The sequence below is a fragment of the Trichomycterus rosablanca genome, chromosome 1, assembly GCF_030014385.1.
Source record: "Trichomycterus rosablanca isolate fTriRos1 chromosome 1, fTriRos1.hap1, whole genome shotgun sequence".
NCBI lineage: Eukaryota > Metazoa > Chordata > Actinopteri > Siluriformes > Trichomycteridae > Trichomycterus > Trichomycterus rosablanca.
The window spans coordinates 62,578,531-62,597,237 of record NC_085988.1 but is presented as its reverse complement, the minus strand read 5'-3'; the positions used below and the strand labels follow the sequence as shown (position 1 = coordinate 62,597,237).

Below are 18,707 nucleotides of genomic sequence, written 5' to 3'. Positions count from 1 at the left end.
ACAGACAGATAGATAGATAGATAGATAGATAGATAGATAGATAGATAGATAGATAGATAGATAGATAGATAGATAGATAGATAGGTGACATGGATGGACGGACGGACGGATGGACAGACAGACAGATAGATACTTTGTTTATTCCAAGGGAAGTTTTATTATTTTTAAAAAATAATAAAACATAATGTCAATGTAGCTTTATTCTAAGCCTTATTCTTAGATCTCAGATATCTCAGATATTAGGTGAATGGAATAGAAACCTCTTAGATTAAGCACAAATGTCAGCTTAAATAATGATATATAGCTATATACACTAATTCTAATTGGTTTTCAAATATAACAATGCTAAGGAATACATGCTAATGTATTCAAAAAGAATATTTTTCCATGTAAACATCTGATAATAACAATAAAAAAATATAAACCAAATGATTTGTGAATTTCCCCATTGTGGGACTAATAAAGGATTATCTTATCTTATCTCTTATTTCTCTGACTTCTCTTTTAAAATGGTGTTATAACTGTCTGTGTAATTCTAACAACACTTTGTTTACTCTGTTCTGTCCTTGAACCTTTCCATAAATAATATTTTGCTGAGATTTTTTATACATTTCAGTTGCAAGTAATAATAGAGAGTGTGAGCAATTAAAAGTGACGAATTAACAACGGTGTAAGGTGTTAGAGCTCAGAGCTAGAATTTGAATGTGAAATAATTAACACTTACTAGCTACTGTGTGTGTGTGTGTGTGTGATACTTATTATGTCAGTAACTATAATCAGGGCTTTCTTACAATGAACACGATCTTCTAATAGCTTCTAATAAATCTTTTATTTTACTAAGAATTGATTTCATTTCATTTTCTTCTCCTAACACTGCTTTATCCTGGTTAGGGTTGTGGTAGGTCTGGTTTCCCTGGAATCACTGGGTGCAATGCAGTAACACACCTGTGACATGACGCCAGTTCATTGCGGGGTCTCGGCCACACTCCTTCCTCAGAAAAAGCCAGTGATGTCTGTATGTGGACACCAGATCGACCAATAGCACCGCTGGGCATTTGAATACTGGATCCTTGTGGTAGAGAGCTAGCATAATTCACTGCTGTGTCACCAGAGTGCCCAACGAATATTTCTGTCTTTACCATCTATCTATCTATCTATCCATCCATCCATCAATAGTCAATTCACCAATGTAAGCCAATCCACTTAATGGTATAGTGAAAGATGAAAGGGATGAAAATATCCATGTTCACATAGGGTGATTAGCAAAAAGACTACATGCTGTCACTATGCTGCCAGGAGAAACATATACCCCTAGCTCCAGAACTCTTGACACCATTTAAGTTAAGGGTAAGGGATAAAGTTAAGGATGATGCTGATGAAGTTTTTAAACACCTCACTGTCACTGCTAACACTGCAAATAAAAATATCCAGCCACCGGCGTCCCATGGGCAGCGTCCTGTGACCACTGATGAAGGTCTAGAAAATGACCAACTCAAACAGCAGCAATAGATGAGCATCTACAAGGTGGACCAATTAGGTAGGAGTGTCTAATAGAGTGGACAGTGAGTGGACATGGTATTTAAAAACTGCAGCAGCGCTGCTGTGTCTGATCCACTAATACCAGCACAACACACACTAACACACCACCACTGTCATTGTCACTGCTGTGCTGAGAATGATCCACCACCTAAATAATACCTACTCTGTAGTGGTGAAAGCAGGCAAAAAAGCATGCAGAGAAACAGACTACAGTCAGTAATTGTAGAACTACAAAGTGCTCCTACGTGGTAAGTGGAGATGATAAAATGGACAGTGAGTGTAGAAACAAGGAGGTGGTTTTAATGTTATGGCTGAGCAGTGTATATGTGTGTAGTATGTAATGTAAAGTCAAGTGCAAGAAAAAGGTGGGGGAAAGAGATCTTGAGATATTGTGGGGGGAGGGTGGCTGGATGGTCACTGTGAGGACAGCCTGTGTATTCTACACTACGTTAATGAAAAAAAATGGTAAAGGGCTCTGAATGGACTGGCCATTTTTTTTTACCTTGAATCCCATTTTTTTTTTACTTAAATCCCATTCCAAATATTAAAAAAATCATTTTGGTTGAAGCACCGTGTTGAAACTGAGCCACAATGTTATGAAATTTGGCGATTTAAAGATTGTGAAGTTGGAGAAGAAAATTCACACTGAAAGTATTATATAACAATGGGTACATACTTGTTTTCCGCATTGTATCTACATAGTCAAGCTTCTTTTGGGTGCTTTTGGGTGCTAGAGTACACACCTCATGTTTATGTATGTGCACGTATGTAATACTTTGTGTAAAAACCAGATAATGTGTGCGTCCCTGTCCTCTATCCCTGTGCGATGCCGTCTAGATAACAGAGGCCCAGGGAAACTAAAGCGTCTCTCTGTTTTCCATGCCACTCTGCTCAATGGCTGGATTGCCTTACCTATTGTAACTGTCCAAGAGAATACTGCAGCCTCTCTGCAACCCAAACCCACACAGAGAGCAGAGCAAAGACACTGAATAAAGAGAGTGAATAAAGCAATGCTGACAAGGGAGGAGGGGGACTAATGAGTGAAGGTGTCCCAGAATGCACAGGTCTCGTCTGGGTGTAGAGACACACCTAGGAAGCAAAGGAGAACTACATACTTTTGTCTGGCTAATGTATATGATTGATGGTTGACAAAACGTGTGTTCCTAGTGCTGACTGATACTATAAAGCATTTTTTACCAACTGCAGTTCAAAAAAGATGGATATAAATAATATAAATAACAAGTAATAACAAGGACATTTTCTTAGGTCCTCAGATAGTGGTCTCTTGTCAGTTCCAAAATTGAGATTAGCTGCTGTTGGTGGCAGATCCTTCAGCATTATGGCACCAAAGCTATGGAACGTATTACCACAAACCAGTGGCGGCTCCTGCCAAATCTCTCAGGGGGGGGCAATTGTTGCGATGATGGCCAAGGTGACCCGTTCAATGGGTAAATTAAAGCTTAAATAATTAACATCTTAAGTCATCTGTCAGTTTGCCCTCACAAATAACTTTGAACATGGAGAGAGACCAGCTTTACCATTAATCATAAAATTAAGTAAAGCATTCACACTAACAATTTAATTCAGTCATCAGATAGCATTTTATTTTAGGTGCAGCAGATCCAGAATAAAGATTGGCATCGGGGCTGATGTGCAATGAATAAAGAAGTACAATTAAACAATTGGGGAGATACAATAAGTGCAATCACAATTTAAAAATTACATTACTTACTTGTAACTTATATGATTTTCCACCCTTTGTAGATACTTGCTTGATGTTTAAATTTGGTCTGGTTGGCCCTAATTCTTTAGTTGCTAAATTATCCTGATTACTACGACGACTGAATGGCATTTCCCTGAATGACACGATGGAGTTGCTCCGAACTGAGGTGATGCTAGTCATGGTGACGAGATCGCTACACCAGGTTACGTGTGACGCAAGCACGTAAGTACGAGCCCTCCCGGAACCCATACAGATTGTATTGCAGTGCCTACAGTTTGAAAAAATGAGCCTTAATATGAGAGTCTAAGGTGTTAGAGCTCAGAGCTAGAATTTGAATGTGATATTATTAACATTTATTAGCTGCTGTCTGTGCTTTGTGTGTGTGCATGCAATACTTATTTCAGTAACTAAAATCAGGGCTTTCTTACAATGAACACAATCTTCTCATAGCTTCTAATGAATCTGTTATTTTATTAAGAATTGATTCAATTTAATTTTTCACACATCTCCTAACACTGCTTTAACCTTGTCAGGGTTGTGTCCAGTTTCCCCAGAATCACTGGGTGCAATGCAGTAACATACCAGCCAGTGATGTCTGTATGTGGACACCAGATTGACCAGTAGCACCACTGGGGATTTGAATTCTGGATCCTAGTGGTAGTGGCTAGCATAATTCACTGCTGTGCCACCAGAGTGCTTTGAGAATATTTGTTTCTTTCTTTCTTTACTTTATTTTACTTTCCTTTATGTCTGTTTGTCTATCTATTTATCTATTTATAGTTAATTCATATTCAATAGCCAATTCACCAGTGTAAGCCAATCCACTTAAAGGTATAGTGAAGGATGGAGGGGAAACTGGAATACACAAATAATATCCATGAGAGTCTATGAGAGCAATCTGGGGCGATTTTCAATCAGACTGAAATAGCCCAAAAGGGGCGGTACTGTACGGAACACAACTCGACGCTGATTGGACTACGATATTCAGAGGCAAGACAGACTGTCCAGAACAGTCACAGCTAGTTTAACACTGGTTGAATGTGATAGAAAAATTTCTTCCCTTTCGCCCTTTGGTGGTGCGTCGCCCAATCGCCCTAAGGAACGAGCCGCCCATGCCACAAACTCTTCACCTCTGCTTTACATTTTCTTCTTTTAAAACTTAGCTTTTATCTCTTCTCTCAGTACTTCCTTCCTCCTTCTCTGTTATACGTTTTCTTTTGTTAAGTGTATGTAAAGTGACCTTGGGTATAAGAAAGGCTCTATATAAATACAAATGATTATTATTATTTATAATACCAGATGTGGGCTAAAAGGTTAATAAAGATGTAACAGATTCTCGCCACTGAGGCACCAGGTGTAGCCAAGCAAAAAGGGTAAAAATAAAATAAAAGCAGTGACCAAAATAATGAAAACAAACTGTTCTGAGTTGGAAATCAAATAAATATGCAACATTGGTATTATGGTTCAGCACAGACGATAAGTCACAAATACTGTAAAGCTTGTTTGTGTGCCGATGTCTTTTGATAGAAACTATATTATGCCCCTGTCCCACACATTTACACTCCTCCCCCAGGGTTTCCTTCTGTATCTTGCTTTTACAACAATTACAACCTGATCAGAACACCTTTCACACTACATAACTTTGAGTCGCCGACAGGTCCAGATATTTAGCATGCTAGATTTTTTTTTTTTTGAGTCTGCGAGCGATCGGCAAGCCTCTCTGATCGAGTCAATAAACAGTTCACACACAGCAATCGAGAGCCGATTTTTGACCCCCAAGCTAACGCCAAGTTGCCTCCTAGCTGGCACTTCTAGCGGTGACCTAATGACTAATACATTGCTGAAAACAACACAAAAATTTGACACAACTACATAACCACGGGCAATACCCAGACTAACTAAAAAGTTTAATGTTCTTTGTCTTATGCTTCAAAGCATTCTCTGCACCTGAGGTGCAGCGTTTCTGCTTCAGTGTTGCGGTCACCTGTTTTCCTTTCCTAAGTCCCGCTTCGGGCAGTGTTTTATGATTTGTTTTTTTTTAGTTCTTAAGTTTTATCACGTTTTTTTTACTGCAACATACCATGACACTTTTGTTGAGGAATGAGATTGATTTGTAGCTGCCTTTTTTTGCAAGATTAACAAAACACTATACTTCTTAGCCCAAGATTTTAGCCCAAAAAATAATACCACTGTGCATCAGTTACCTCTAGAAGAGTCTATAAAATCTACTATAAAACTACCTGAAAGCAGTACCCTGACATAAATAATTAATACACAGAACATAAAAAATGTTATTACTTTAACCCGTGCATTGAGATGCAGCTCAAATCTCAAGACTAATTAAAAAACATTAGTTATTAAAACATAATCAGCATTATTGGGGCATGAGACTAACGATCCTAACTTTTTTTGATTAGGAAATAAAATAAAATAACACACGTCAATCTGTTTATCATCAGAAAAAGTAACTACTACTAATGCATAATAAATGTTTATGATTTCATTGTTTTAACCCATTAAGAAATCCTCTGTTTATTTTAATGCATAATATTTTATTTAGCTATTTATTTTATAATTGTAATAGTTTATTTAACTAATAATTACTTAAAATAAGACAGTGGTAGTCTAGTGGGTAGAGCTTTGGGCTATCAACTGAAAAGTTGAGAGTTCAAATCCCAGCTCTGCCATGCAGCCACTGTTGGGCCCTTGAGAAAAAGCCCTTAACCCTGTCTGCTCCAGGGGCGCCATACAATGGCTGACCCCAGCTCTGACCCCAGCTTCTAAACTAGCTGGGATATGCAAAAAAACAAATTTTGTTGTACTGTACACGTGTATATGTATATGTGACAAATAAAGGCTTTCTATTCTATTCTTAAGTGCATCAGTCTTTCCCTGTTTAATTGTCAATCATTTCAATCAGTACTATACCACGTGAGGGCGCATTTCATGGCATAGGGGGCAGAATTCAGCATAAAACATGTATTTTAGTACATACAATTTTAATATTTATCTTAAACTGTGAGAAATAAATGTATATGACCTTCTAAAACTAATAACTAATCAAACTCACTAATTTGTCAGATATTTGTTAATTCATTCATTTAATCAAGTTTAATGTAATTTAAGGGCGGCACAGTGGCTTGGTGGGTAGCACTGTCGCCTCACAGCAAAAAGGTCCTGGGTTTGATCCCCAGGTGGGGCGGTCCGGGTCCTTTCTGTGTGGAGTTTGCATGTTCTCCCCTGTCTGTGTGGGTTTGTCCCACATTCCATATACAAGCAAGTGAGGTGAATTGGAGATACAAAATTGTCCATGACTGTGTTTAATGTTAAACTTGTGAACTGATGAATCTTGTGTAATGAGTAACTACAGTTTCTGTCATGAATGTAACCAAAGAGTGTAAAACATGACATAAATATCCTGATAAATAAATAAATAATGTAATTTAAAGGTGATCCCAGTAACAACTAGTTGCAAAGTTAAGGTACACGAGGTATGCGATTACGGACAGTTGAAGAGCATAGTATAATATCTATCCAACAGCAGACTGAAAAGCAAAAGAAAAATAAAGTACCTGAAAAAAACTCAAGAAAATGTAAAATTGTATTGTACCAATAGTACTGACATTGTCTTTTATTTTCCTTTCTCCTACTCTGACACATACAAACAGGGAGACTTACCCAGGAGAGAAGCAGCAGATTGCATTTCAGTGTACCACAGTAACCCACCATGGCCACGATAATTAGAAAACAGCAAACAGCAATGACAACCGGGTGGACAGCAGGGGAGTAGGTGAGGATCGCTGCTTCCTCCAGCCTAAAAGAAAGAGTGGAAGAGAGAAAGAGGAAAGAAAGTCCTGTTTATTTATTGGTCCATTCCGGCCTGAACATTGTTCCTCTCACGCAGTGCTGCATTTTTATTGATCCACTGGTTACCTGTAAATAATGCTTAAAACAGTAGGAATGCAACTACCATCTCCTTTCTCTTTTGCTTTCTCAATATTTTGCTCTCTTGCTACCCATATATTCAGGAGTCCACTCGACTTCTGCAGTTACCGGAAAAGAGATACTGATCAGGCATAACATTATGACCACCTCCTTGTTTCTACACTCACTGTCCATTTTATCAGCTCGACTTGCCATATAGAAGCACTTTGTAGTTCTACCATAACTGACTGTAGTCCATCTGTTTCTCTACATACTACATACTACCAACCAGAAATATCCAGCCAACAGCGCCCCGTGGGCAGCGTCCTGTGACCACTGATGAAGGTCTAGAATATGACCAACTCAAACAGCAGCAATAGATGAGCGATCGTCTCTGACTTTACATCTACAAGGTGGACCAACTAGGTAGGAGTGTCTAATAGAATGGACAGTGAGTGGACACGGTATTTAAAAACTCCAGCAGCGCTGCTGTGTCTGATCCACTCATACCAGCACAACACACACTAACACACCACCACCATGTCATGTGCTGAGAATGATCCACCACCCAAATAATACCTGCTCTGTGGTGGTCCTGTGGGGGTCCTGAACATTAAAGAACAGGGTGAAAGCAGGCTATAAAGTATGTAGAGAAATAGATGGACTACAGTCAGTAATTGTAGAACTACAAAGTGCTTCTATATGGTAAGTCAGGGGTGTCAAACTCACGGCCCGCGGGCCAGATCCGGCCCGCCACGTCATTTAATGTGGCCCGTGAGAGCTTAAACGACTGTATGATTGTTGTGATGGTTCGAGTCGTTACAGAGACGCACTTATAATTTAATGTGAGTCCTGCGCCTTTAAGCCTTTAACTGCTGACATCGTAGTCATGGCAACTAACTTTGACCTTCGCTGAGAAGCCATGTGACTTTTACGGCAAAAGAATGCGGGTAGTAATGTAAACAATAATAATAAATATAAATAATTATCTTGCAGTATAATACCAAAGCATCGTCTGTAAGTAGTGGCGTTTATATTCTCAGTTGTTTGTAAATGTTTAGTGAGTATATCACAGCGTTTTAGTTACAAATTTACCGTAATTAAATACAATTGTTACCATTACTATAGCAATTAGTATCTTTACACAAAATGCTAACTCCTTAGCGCTATTTTACGTTTGGTTAAATCTCATATTGTACCAGATGTAACACTTGACTACAGCTGTGTGCTTTTACTGTATTAAGTTCTTTATTGTTTTTATTGTTTGTATTTTTACTTCATTCTGGTGCACACAGTGTATCACACAGCTGGGAAGTAAATAAACCGACTGTATTCTGAAGAGAGCTGTCTGTCTGTCTGTCTGTCTAGCTGAGCAAGGGGGATAAACTATTAGTAAGGGCAGAACAATTGTCTTAAAATACACTGTAAAATCCTACATTAACTGCATCTCTCAAAACGCATGCTGATTTTGTGACCTGCAAAGTGACACATCACGCCAGTAGATGATGTTAAGAAATATTTACACATAATCCCAAAATGTACAAGAAGATAAGTAAGAAAATTAAGCAGAAGGAGGAAATTTAATGAAAATGAAAACAAGTTTGTGCTTCAGGAAGAGAAACCGGTGCGTCTCTTGTGTTATGAGGCTGTGTCTGTGGTAAAGGAGGACAATATAAATGCAGAATTTAGCCTCCAAGAAAAACAACAGACTGCAATCACAGCAGGATACGTTACAATCGGCCCTTTGAGGGCCACAATAATGCTGATGTGGCCCTCGGTGAAAATGAGTTTGACACCCCTGTGGTAAGTGAAGCTGATAAAATGGACAGTGAAAATGAACGTTGACCACAAACTTTTATAACAGCTCAAGTCACGTATACAACAATAATAAACAAATATTATTACAGTGGAACCTCAATTTAACGGACCTCCATTTAACGGATTTCAGATTTAACGGACAAAATCTGAAAAACCAAATGTCTGGTCCGATAAGGACAGTGGTGGCCTAGTGGTTAGAGCATTGGGCTATCAATCAAAAGGCTCCGCCATGCAGCCACTGTTATATAGGAAATAACAGCACAGCCAGCGCAAAAGCTACATTTACAGCAATTACAGATAAGCGTCTTGGCTGCTTGCTTAAGGCTGTATATACACAAACACCTTTCACTCTAAAAGGACGCATGTCTTTTCTCTCCTAAGAAACACTTCTGGATACAAACACTAATGTGACACTAAAATCTTTGACTGAGCTGTTATTTCATTAGGCATCCGTTCAGTGCAGATGAGATTTTTATTGCTACAACATAAAACTGAGTCAGCAAGCCGGGAAGCAGCAGCTCTGGAATACTCATTTTGCTTTATGTAATCACGTCTTCACACATTTTGCTTTCAGTTTATTTGCGGTGCAGGCCCAAAAACAGCTCGCACATAGACCGAACAGTTTCTCACAGTGTGAAATTACACCTCCTGGAGAAGAAGCAGAAGATAAATGCCAATGCTAGTTCTGATTCAGTATTAGGTGTCTGTTTAGCATGTGTAATATCGCTGGGTGTTTGCCTACACATTAATAACACCATCTTTACCCAGCTTCAACAGTACCTGCTTATTCAAATACTCATGTATATCACATAGTACAAAATCTTCTATCAGGTAAAAGCTATTGTAGAACTTCAAGAAGACAAATAATCAGATTATTTAGTGCATACATCTTCTATTTCTTATTGTGGTTCTTTCTCACAAACATAAGATAGACCAGCTAGAGAAAAGCCGTCTTTGTGAAACTGGAAACAAGTTACCATCACTCCTCAAGTCATGTACACTTTCAAACAATCAATAAGAACTACATGTGATGATCTTAAAATGGTCAATATTAGATAGACAGACAGACAAACAGACAGATATAGATAGATAGACAGACAGACAGACAGATAGACAAACATATAGATAGATAGATAGATAGATAGATAGATAGATAGATAGATAGATAGATAGATAGATAGATAGATAAACATACAGATAGATAGATAGATAGATAGATAGATAGATAGATAGATAGATAGATAGATAGATAGATAGATAGATAGATAGATAAACATACAGATAGATAAACATACAGATAGATAGATAGATAGATAGATAGATAGATAGATAGATAGATAGATAGATAGATAGATAGATAGATAGATAGATAGACACACAAACATACAGAAGGATATGGATAGACAGACAGACAGACAGACAGACAGACAGACAGATAGATAGATAGATAGATAGATAGACATATATAAAGACAGACAGAAAGGCAGATAGATAGACAGACAGACAGACATACGAATAGTTTCATGGACGGATGAATGGATGGATGGATGGATACTTTTTTTCTTTGACCTTTTACTACTAGGCCCTATGGTATTGCTAACCTTCTAAGTTAAACCTAATCCTCAGACTAAAAAAACAAGAACTAGAAACATGGAAGAGCAAACTGAATAAACATGAGACTACCCGAAGGTCAGAACACAAAGGATTTATTAATGCCAAAGGGAACAGAACTAAGAGAATAATATATACACAAACCAATCAGGGGAGAAATGTGGAGCAGCTGGGCATTACAAACCAAATAACAAATCAGATAGAAGGGGCAATATCTAGATTAAATGAGGAGTGAAAACAAAAACATTGAGACCATGTGCATACTACGGGGAGGACTGGGACTGTTACATTTCATCTACCTATGCAATGATGTGCATATTTCTCCCTCTACAGTGCATAACATCATTAGACAATTTAAGGAGTCGGGAGGAATTTCAGTGCTTAAAAGCCAAGGGCGCAAGCTTAAGCTGAGCGCCCGTGATCTTTGATCCCTCAGACGGCACTGCATCAAGAACCGCCGCTCAACAATAGCTGATATAACCACATGGGTGAGGGATTACTTTGGCAAACCTTTGTCGAGCACTACAGTACAGAGTTACATGCACAAATGCCACTTAAAACTTTACTGTGCAAAAAAGAAGCCTTATGTTAACCATGTCCAGAAGCGGCGTCGACTTCTCTGGGCTCGGGGGCATCTAGGATGGACAATCACACAGAGGAAATGTGTATTGTGGTCAGATGAATCAGCATTCCAGGTCTTTTTTGAAAAAAATAGACGCCGTCGCAGACTGTTATCAGCAACAAGTCCAAAAGCCAGGGTCTGTCATGGTATGGTGCAGTGTCAGTGCCCTTGGCAAAGGTCATTTACACTTCTGTATTGGCAGCATTAATGCAGAAAAGTACATTGAGATCTTAGAGCATCATATGCTTAGAAGGTCTTTCGTACCCAGAGCCATTAGGCTCTACAACTCCACCAGGCAGGGACGGCTGGCTGTAGCTAAAGACTGAGGGACCGAATGTAGCCATGGGTTTACGTACTTGTATGCACATGCATGTGCAAATGTATATATATATATATATGTGTATGTATTTGCATATGTGCATATGTATGTATATGTGTATATACTGTATGTGTATGTATATACGTGTATATATATGGCTATATTGGCCTCATTGTGCAATATTGTCACATGTCACTTTACTATTTAATCTTCACACTGAAACTATACCTCATGCATAGTCATTACATTTACCAGTTATGTGTTTTATGTAAAATACAAGAACTACTAGTTTTTCTGTTTGCTTTTGTTTTGGACTGTTAATTATTTGTTCCTTTGGGATCAATAAAGTATCTATCTACAGTGTATCACAAAAGTGAGTACACCCCTCACATTTCTGCAAATATTTTATTATATCTTTTCATGGGACAACACTATAGACATAAAACTTGGATATAACTTAGAGTAGTCAGTGTACAACTTGTATAGCAGTGTAAATTTACTGTCTTCTGAAAATAACTCAACACACAGCCATTAATGTCTAAATGGCTGGCAACATAAGTGAGTACACCCCACAGTGAACATGTCCAAATTGTGCCCAAAGTGTCAATATTCTGTGTGACCACCATTATTATCCAGCACTGCCTTAACCCTCCTGGGCATGGAATTCACCAGAGCTGCACAGGTTGCTACTGGAATCCTCTTCCACTCCTCCATGATGACATCACGGAGCTGGTGGATGTTAGACACCTTGAACTCCTCCACCTTCCACTTGAGGATGCGCCACAGGTGCTCAATTGGGTTTAGTCCATCACCTTTGCCTTCAGCTTCCTCAGCAAGGCAGTTGTCATCTTGGAGGTTGTGTTTGGGGTCGTTATCCTGTTGGAAAACTGCCATGAGGCCCAGTTTTCGAAGGGAGGGGATCATGCTCTGTTTCAGAATGTCACAGTACATGTTAGAATTCATGTTTCCCTCAATGAACTGCAGCTCCCCAGTGCCAGCAACACTCATGCAGCCCAAGACCATGATGCTACCACCACCATGCTTGACTGTAGGCAAGATACAGTTGTCTTGGTACTTCTCACCAGGGCGCCGCCACACATGCTGGACACCATCTGAGCCAAACAAGTTTATCTTGGTCTCGTCAGACCACAGGGCATTCCAGTAATCCATGTTCTTGGACTGCTTGTCTTCAGCAAACTGTTTGCAGGCTTTCTTGTGCGTCAGCTTCCTTCTGGGATGACGACCATGCAGACCGAGTTGATGCAGTGTGCGGCGTATGGTCTGAGCACTGACAGGCTGACCTCCCACGTCTTCAACTTCTGCAGCAATGCTGGCAGCACTCATGTGTCTATTTTTTAAAGCCAACCTCTGGATATGACGCCGAACACGTGGACTCAACTTCTTTGGTCGACCCTGGCGAAGCCTGTTCCGAGTGGAACCTGTCCTGGAAAACCGCTGTATGACCTTGGCCACCATGCTGTAGCTCAGTTTCAGGGTGTTAGCAATCTTCTTATAGCCCAGGCCATCTTTGTGGAGAGCAACAATTCTATTTCTCACATCCTCAGAGAGTTCTTTGCCATGAGGTGCCATGTTGAATATCCAGTGGCCAGTATGAGAGAATTGTACCCAAAACACCAAATTTAACAGCCCTGCTCCCCATTTACACCTGGGACCTTGACACATGACACCAGGGAGGGACAACGACACATTTGGGCACAATTTGGACATGTTCACTGTGGGGTGTACTCACTTATGTTGCCAGCTATTTAGACATTAATGGCTGTGTGTTGAGTTATTTTCAGAAGACAGTAAATCTACACTGCTATACAAGCTGTACACTGACTACTCTAAGTTATATCCAAGTTTCATGTCTATAGTGTTGTCCCATGAAAAGATATAATGAAAAATTTGCAGAAATGTGAGGGGTGTACTCACTTTTGTGTTACACTGTAGCTATCTATCTATCTATCTATCTATCTATCTATCTATCTATCTATCTATCTATCTATCTATCATCTATCTATCTATCTATCTATCTATCTATCTATCTATCATCTATCTATCTATCTATCTATCTATCTATCTATCTATCTATCTATCATATGTAATGTAATGCTGCCTTCAAGACGTCATATTTTTCAGGGACGTCCATGCATTTCTCGGTGCCAAAACGTCTTTTAAGTGTGATTAAAAGGAATGGCAACATTACAAAATAGTAAATGCTTTACTGTCCCAACTTTTTTTGGAATGTGATGCAGGCCTACAATGCAGGAATGGATGTTTATTAATAAATAAAATTAAGTTGAGCAGACAGAACATGAAATCTGCAATCAAATAAAAGTCAAAGTAAATGTAAGAAACTCTGTGTTTTTTTATTATTTGCATTTTCCACGCTGTCCCAACTTTTTCTGATTTGGGGTTGTATGGTAGGGTCTTCACTTTTTGTTTAAAATATTAGTACAAACGTACAAAGAAGATTTAGATTATGAAGAGAATCAGTGTGTGAAATCAGGTGTACAGTGTGTACAGTAATTAGTGGTTTGAAAAAGCCTGATTGTTTACTTTATGAATGAACAGGAAAGTTTACACCTGGCCTTTCAGGATCGCTCACCTGGTGTCCGCAGTTAGGGTGAGCACATTGTTCAAGTAATCCCTAAGCCAAGCAGCCACTCCCAGCACACACAGAGACATAAGCTGAGGAGGAAAAAAAGAGAACAGGGCTTTAGCACACAAACAAAAACATGTACGAGTCAGAAACTCACACATTATTCCCAATGCATCCTTCGGGAAGCCCCCTGAACCCTGCCTTTTTCATGGCGCCTTTCAAAGCCTATTTGTGTAGGCCTTGTGTGGCATGCCTGGCTCGCTGAGATACGAGTAGCACAGTTTCATTTGGGAGCCCCGATGGCATTCTTGGTCGTGAAAACGACACCAAGCACTTATCGCATTTAATTCCCTAAAATAGTGTTCGGCAGAATGTGAAACATGTGGCACAGGGTTCTTGAGGTTCACCGCCCTCTACATAAATATATGAGCAGGCAAATAATGGATCTTAATTCTGTGTGCAGTTGTTAACCAGGGTTATGGAAGGCCAACAGGTCCATACACTACTGGGCTGTATAGGCTGTTTCAGAATCTGCTACCATTTTGTACCATTTGCAACGTCAGGTTATGTTTCAATTATACAGAATCTCACCAGGGTTGCTATCAAACTTAAAGGTTGCCACGATGGCCCTTCTAAGTGGTGCAAAACAAGAGTTCACTTGGCACTAAAAGTGCACATTCATCAGCTTAGACCATTTAGTGTTTCAGGAACATACACAGTCGAGACAAATTATTATGACCACCGGCTAATATCCAGTGTAACCGCCGTGTGCAGCACAGACATCAGCTAGATGGGCTAGAAGTGACTCAGTAAGGTCCTGGTAGGTCATCACAGGTATCTGAAGCTATGCTGACTGCAGTTCATCCCACATCTGCTGGAAGGTGCGTGGGGGAGGATCCATAGAGTGAATACGACGATTGAGGTGGTCCAACAGATGCTCAGTTGAGTTCAAGTCTGGGGAATTAAGGGAGCCAGGGTAGTACTTGGAAGTCTTGGTCATGCAAGTAGGTATTGGTCATAATAATCTGACTCTACTGTGTATAAAGAACATGAATTTTATACCAATTATTATCTTAAACAGTAATTTGTCACTTATTCCACTTCAAACTTAGCCTGCATGTATATTGTCACATGTTAACATATTTATTATTAAAAACTTATGTGCATTGTAAACAAACTACAGAACATACACTTGGATTTAAGCTTTTTATTACTTACTTAGCTTAACAATATACCAAGAAAGAATGCTACTAGCTATCGGTTACTATCTCAGATGCATTTAGCACCATTCAGTAACATTATCTAACATGATAAGTCACAGGTTTTGGCATTTCTTTTTAACTTTCTGTGACCCTAAGTAATGATCCCCTTTAGGGTCCCCACCAAATACCCTCCAGTTATGCATCCTACCCCCTGACAACACACTATTGCATGACAATTACCTTACTTGTTCTATGTTTCTTTAGCTAAAACAATACCCGGGCTTTTGCACTGAGGTCAGTACCAGATTTTAGACTCAGGGAAGGTGGCTCTGGTAGTGCTTTCTATAATAATTACATAAACACGTCCCTAAAAAACTGTGATTAAAAGAAAAGCATCTCATTATACAAAACATGTCAAACCTTACAAGGCGTACAACAGCAGAAGCTTAGGCCCCATACTTGTTGGGTATGGGTAGAGCTTTGGGCTATCAACTGAAAGGTTGAGAGTTTGAATCCCAGCTCTGCCATGCAGCCACTGTTGGGCCCTTGAGCAGGGTCCTTAAACCTCTCTGCTCCAGGGGCGCCATATAATGGCTGACCCTGCGCTCTGACCCCCCAAACAAGCTGGGATACATGAAGAAAGAATTTCGTTGTCCTGTAGGTCTGTATATGTATATGTGACAAATAAAGGCATTCTATTCTATTGTCAGCCAAGAGCAGGAATCTCAGGCTACAGTAGTCACAGGCTTACAGAAATGTGGCAACTTCATTGCCTAAGAACTTAATTTAGAATAAACATCATGAATCATTTAAGAAATTGCTTTCAAAATACATGTTGGGCCCTCACATCAAACAGTGTTTGGATGGCACAACCTATCTGAATACTGTTGCTGACCATGTGCATTTCTGTCTGGCCACAAATGACTACTACTTATCTCAAAGTTTTATATGGAATGGTTCCAACCAAAGTGGGTAGAGTTGTTGCCTCACAGCAAGAAGGTCCTGGGTTCGATCCCCAGTTGGGGCGGTCCAGGTCCTTTCTGTGTGGAGTTTGCATGTTCTCCGTGTCTGCGTGGGTTTCCTCCGGGTGCTCCGGTTTCCTCCCACAGTCCAAAGACATGCAAGTGAGGTGAATTGGAGATATAAAAATGTCCAGGACTGAATGTAACCAAAGTGTAAGACATGACGTTAAAATCCCAATAAACAAACAAACAAATTCCAACCAAATGTTACGAGAAGTTCAAAATTAGACTTTTCCTCTGAGTGAGATCCTTTTGGCCTCCCATAGGCATGTAACGTGAGCGCCCTCACAACCACCTGCTGCTGGATTTGGAGCTTTGGCACAAACTGCTACTATTCTGTAGTTATCTGGGGTGGTTGTGTATGGTTTGGAACCTTGATCAGAGTGTCTTACCCAAAACAGTAAGTTGATGGCGTACAGCAGGCAGCGCAGGCACTTCACAGAGTCCTCCCGAGCCATCGTGAACGCGCCTCATTCCTCATATTCTAACTCCCGTCACCGGGAGCGCGCACGGTCCGAAAGTGCAGAAAACTCCTCTGGAAATTACATCGCTTTCCTGAGACAATGCAGACGTGATGCTGTTAATCCAAACGTCCAGTTTGAAATCTAAACACGCGTACAAAGCATGCTATATCCGTGGAAAGTGATTTTTGCAAGTATTTGTGACAGGTGGTTTATTTCCTCATGGTTCCTCAGAGTTCCTCAGAGCAGCAGATGACAGTGATGACATGCGCAGATTTATCACCAGCAGAAACAGTCAGAAGCATGTTAAACCATTATACAGCCATACTCTACGTCATTCCGTGTCGTTTGGGATTTCTTTAACATTGCCGGCTTTTCCAGAAGTTCAGAGAGAAAGTTTGGAGTGTAGTATAGCTGTGCTCACTGTGTCCACTGACCGGTCATTGCAGTAGGTCGGGCGCTGTCTGGTCAACTTGTGTTTGGATCTTGAAGAGCACCCTCTCACACACACACACACACATTCTCTAGCTCTGTCTGTGGTCACTGGCATCCTCCGGGTCCTAAAAGCCGAATAGGATCACGACTTCTAACCGACGTAACCATGTCCGACTAGAGAATGAATCGTTCGTTTTAATGATTCGGTTGAGCCGAATCATTTAGAACGATAAGTAGTGACAGAGCCTCAGTTGTATTAAACAAATGGATCGTACACTTAACTGATATGTGTGTTTGTGTGTGTGTGTGTGTGTGTGTGTGTGTGTGTGTGTGTGTGTGTGAGAGAGAGAGAGAGAGAGAGAGAGAGAGTAAAAAATAAAATAATTTAAGGATATTGTTTGTTTGTTTATTAGGATTTTAACGTCATGTTTTACACTTTGGTTACATTCATGACAGGAACGGTAGTTACTCATTACACAAGATTCATCAGTTCACATGAATCGAACACAGTCATGGACAATTTAGTGTCTCCAATTCACCTCACTTGCACGTCTTTGGACTGTGGGAGGAAACCTGAGCACCCGGAGGAAACCCACACAGACACGGGGAGAACATGCAAACTCTACACAGAAAGGACCCGGACCGCCCCACCTGGGGTTCGAACCCAGGACCTTCTTGCTGTGAGGCGACAGTGCTACCCTTAAGGATTTTGTAAAGCAAAGACTTAATACAGAAATACAGTGGTACCTTAAAAGTCAACGTCAGTTGGTTCTGGGAGTTTAAAAGGCGTTGAGTTTTAAGGTATTTTTTCACATAAGTATGTATGGGAACTGCATATATTTTAGGCTAATGTAAAATAATAGGGTTGTTTTTGACACATATACACTGAAAATAGCACAAATATAATATAAAAAACACTGAAATACAATTAAAAACTGTTAAAAAATAATTAAAAAATACAATAAAACCTGCACTTTACTTTTACTTCTTTATTGTTTCCTTATGCTTCTTAATCATGGAAATGCTTGATCTTGGAATACCGTATTCTGTTCAGTAAAGACGCATTCACATGAGAAGTGGCAAAATAGCAGTTGTAGCCTAGTGGTTAAGGTACTGGACTAGTAATCCAAAGGTTGCTGGTTCAAGCACCACCACTGCCAGGCTGCCACTGTTGGGCCCTTGAGCAAGGTCCTTAACCCTCAATTGCTTAGACAGAATACTGTCACAGTACTGTAAGTCGCTTTGGATAAAAGCGTCCGCTAAATGCAGAAAATGTAAATGTAAAATAGCAGCAAAATAGACACAGCCAGCGCACAAAGCTTAATGTGACTTATTGTACTAAGACAATGAGCAAATAATTTATGAACTATAACACAAGTTTAAAAGTGCAACAGGAGGAAAATCCAGCTAAACAAACATAATTATG

The 18,707-nt window shown here is 39.8% G+C and overlaps 1 protein-coding gene across 1 annotated transcript in view; it reads right to left on the bottom strand.

Annotated features, from left to right (window-relative positions):
• tspan12 (tetraspanin 12) overlaps nucleotides 1-16,935 on the bottom strand; it is a 30,550-nt gene extending 13,615 nt beyond the window's left edge. Inside the window, exons 1-3 of the mRNA XM_063005200.1 lie at nucleotides 16,778-16,935; nucleotides 14,168-14,250; nucleotides 6,941-7,076 (exon numbers count right to left, since the gene is read on the bottom strand). Of these exons, the coding sequence (XP_062861270.1) occupies nucleotides 6,941-7,076; nucleotides 14,168-14,250; nucleotides 16,778-16,843 (285 nt within the window). The 5' untranslated portion in view covers nucleotides 16,844-16,935. The remainder of the gene's footprint in view (nucleotides 1-6,940; nucleotides 7,077-14,167; nucleotides 14,251-16,777) is intronic.
• Nucleotides 16,936-18,707: the final 1,772 nt, after the last annotated feature.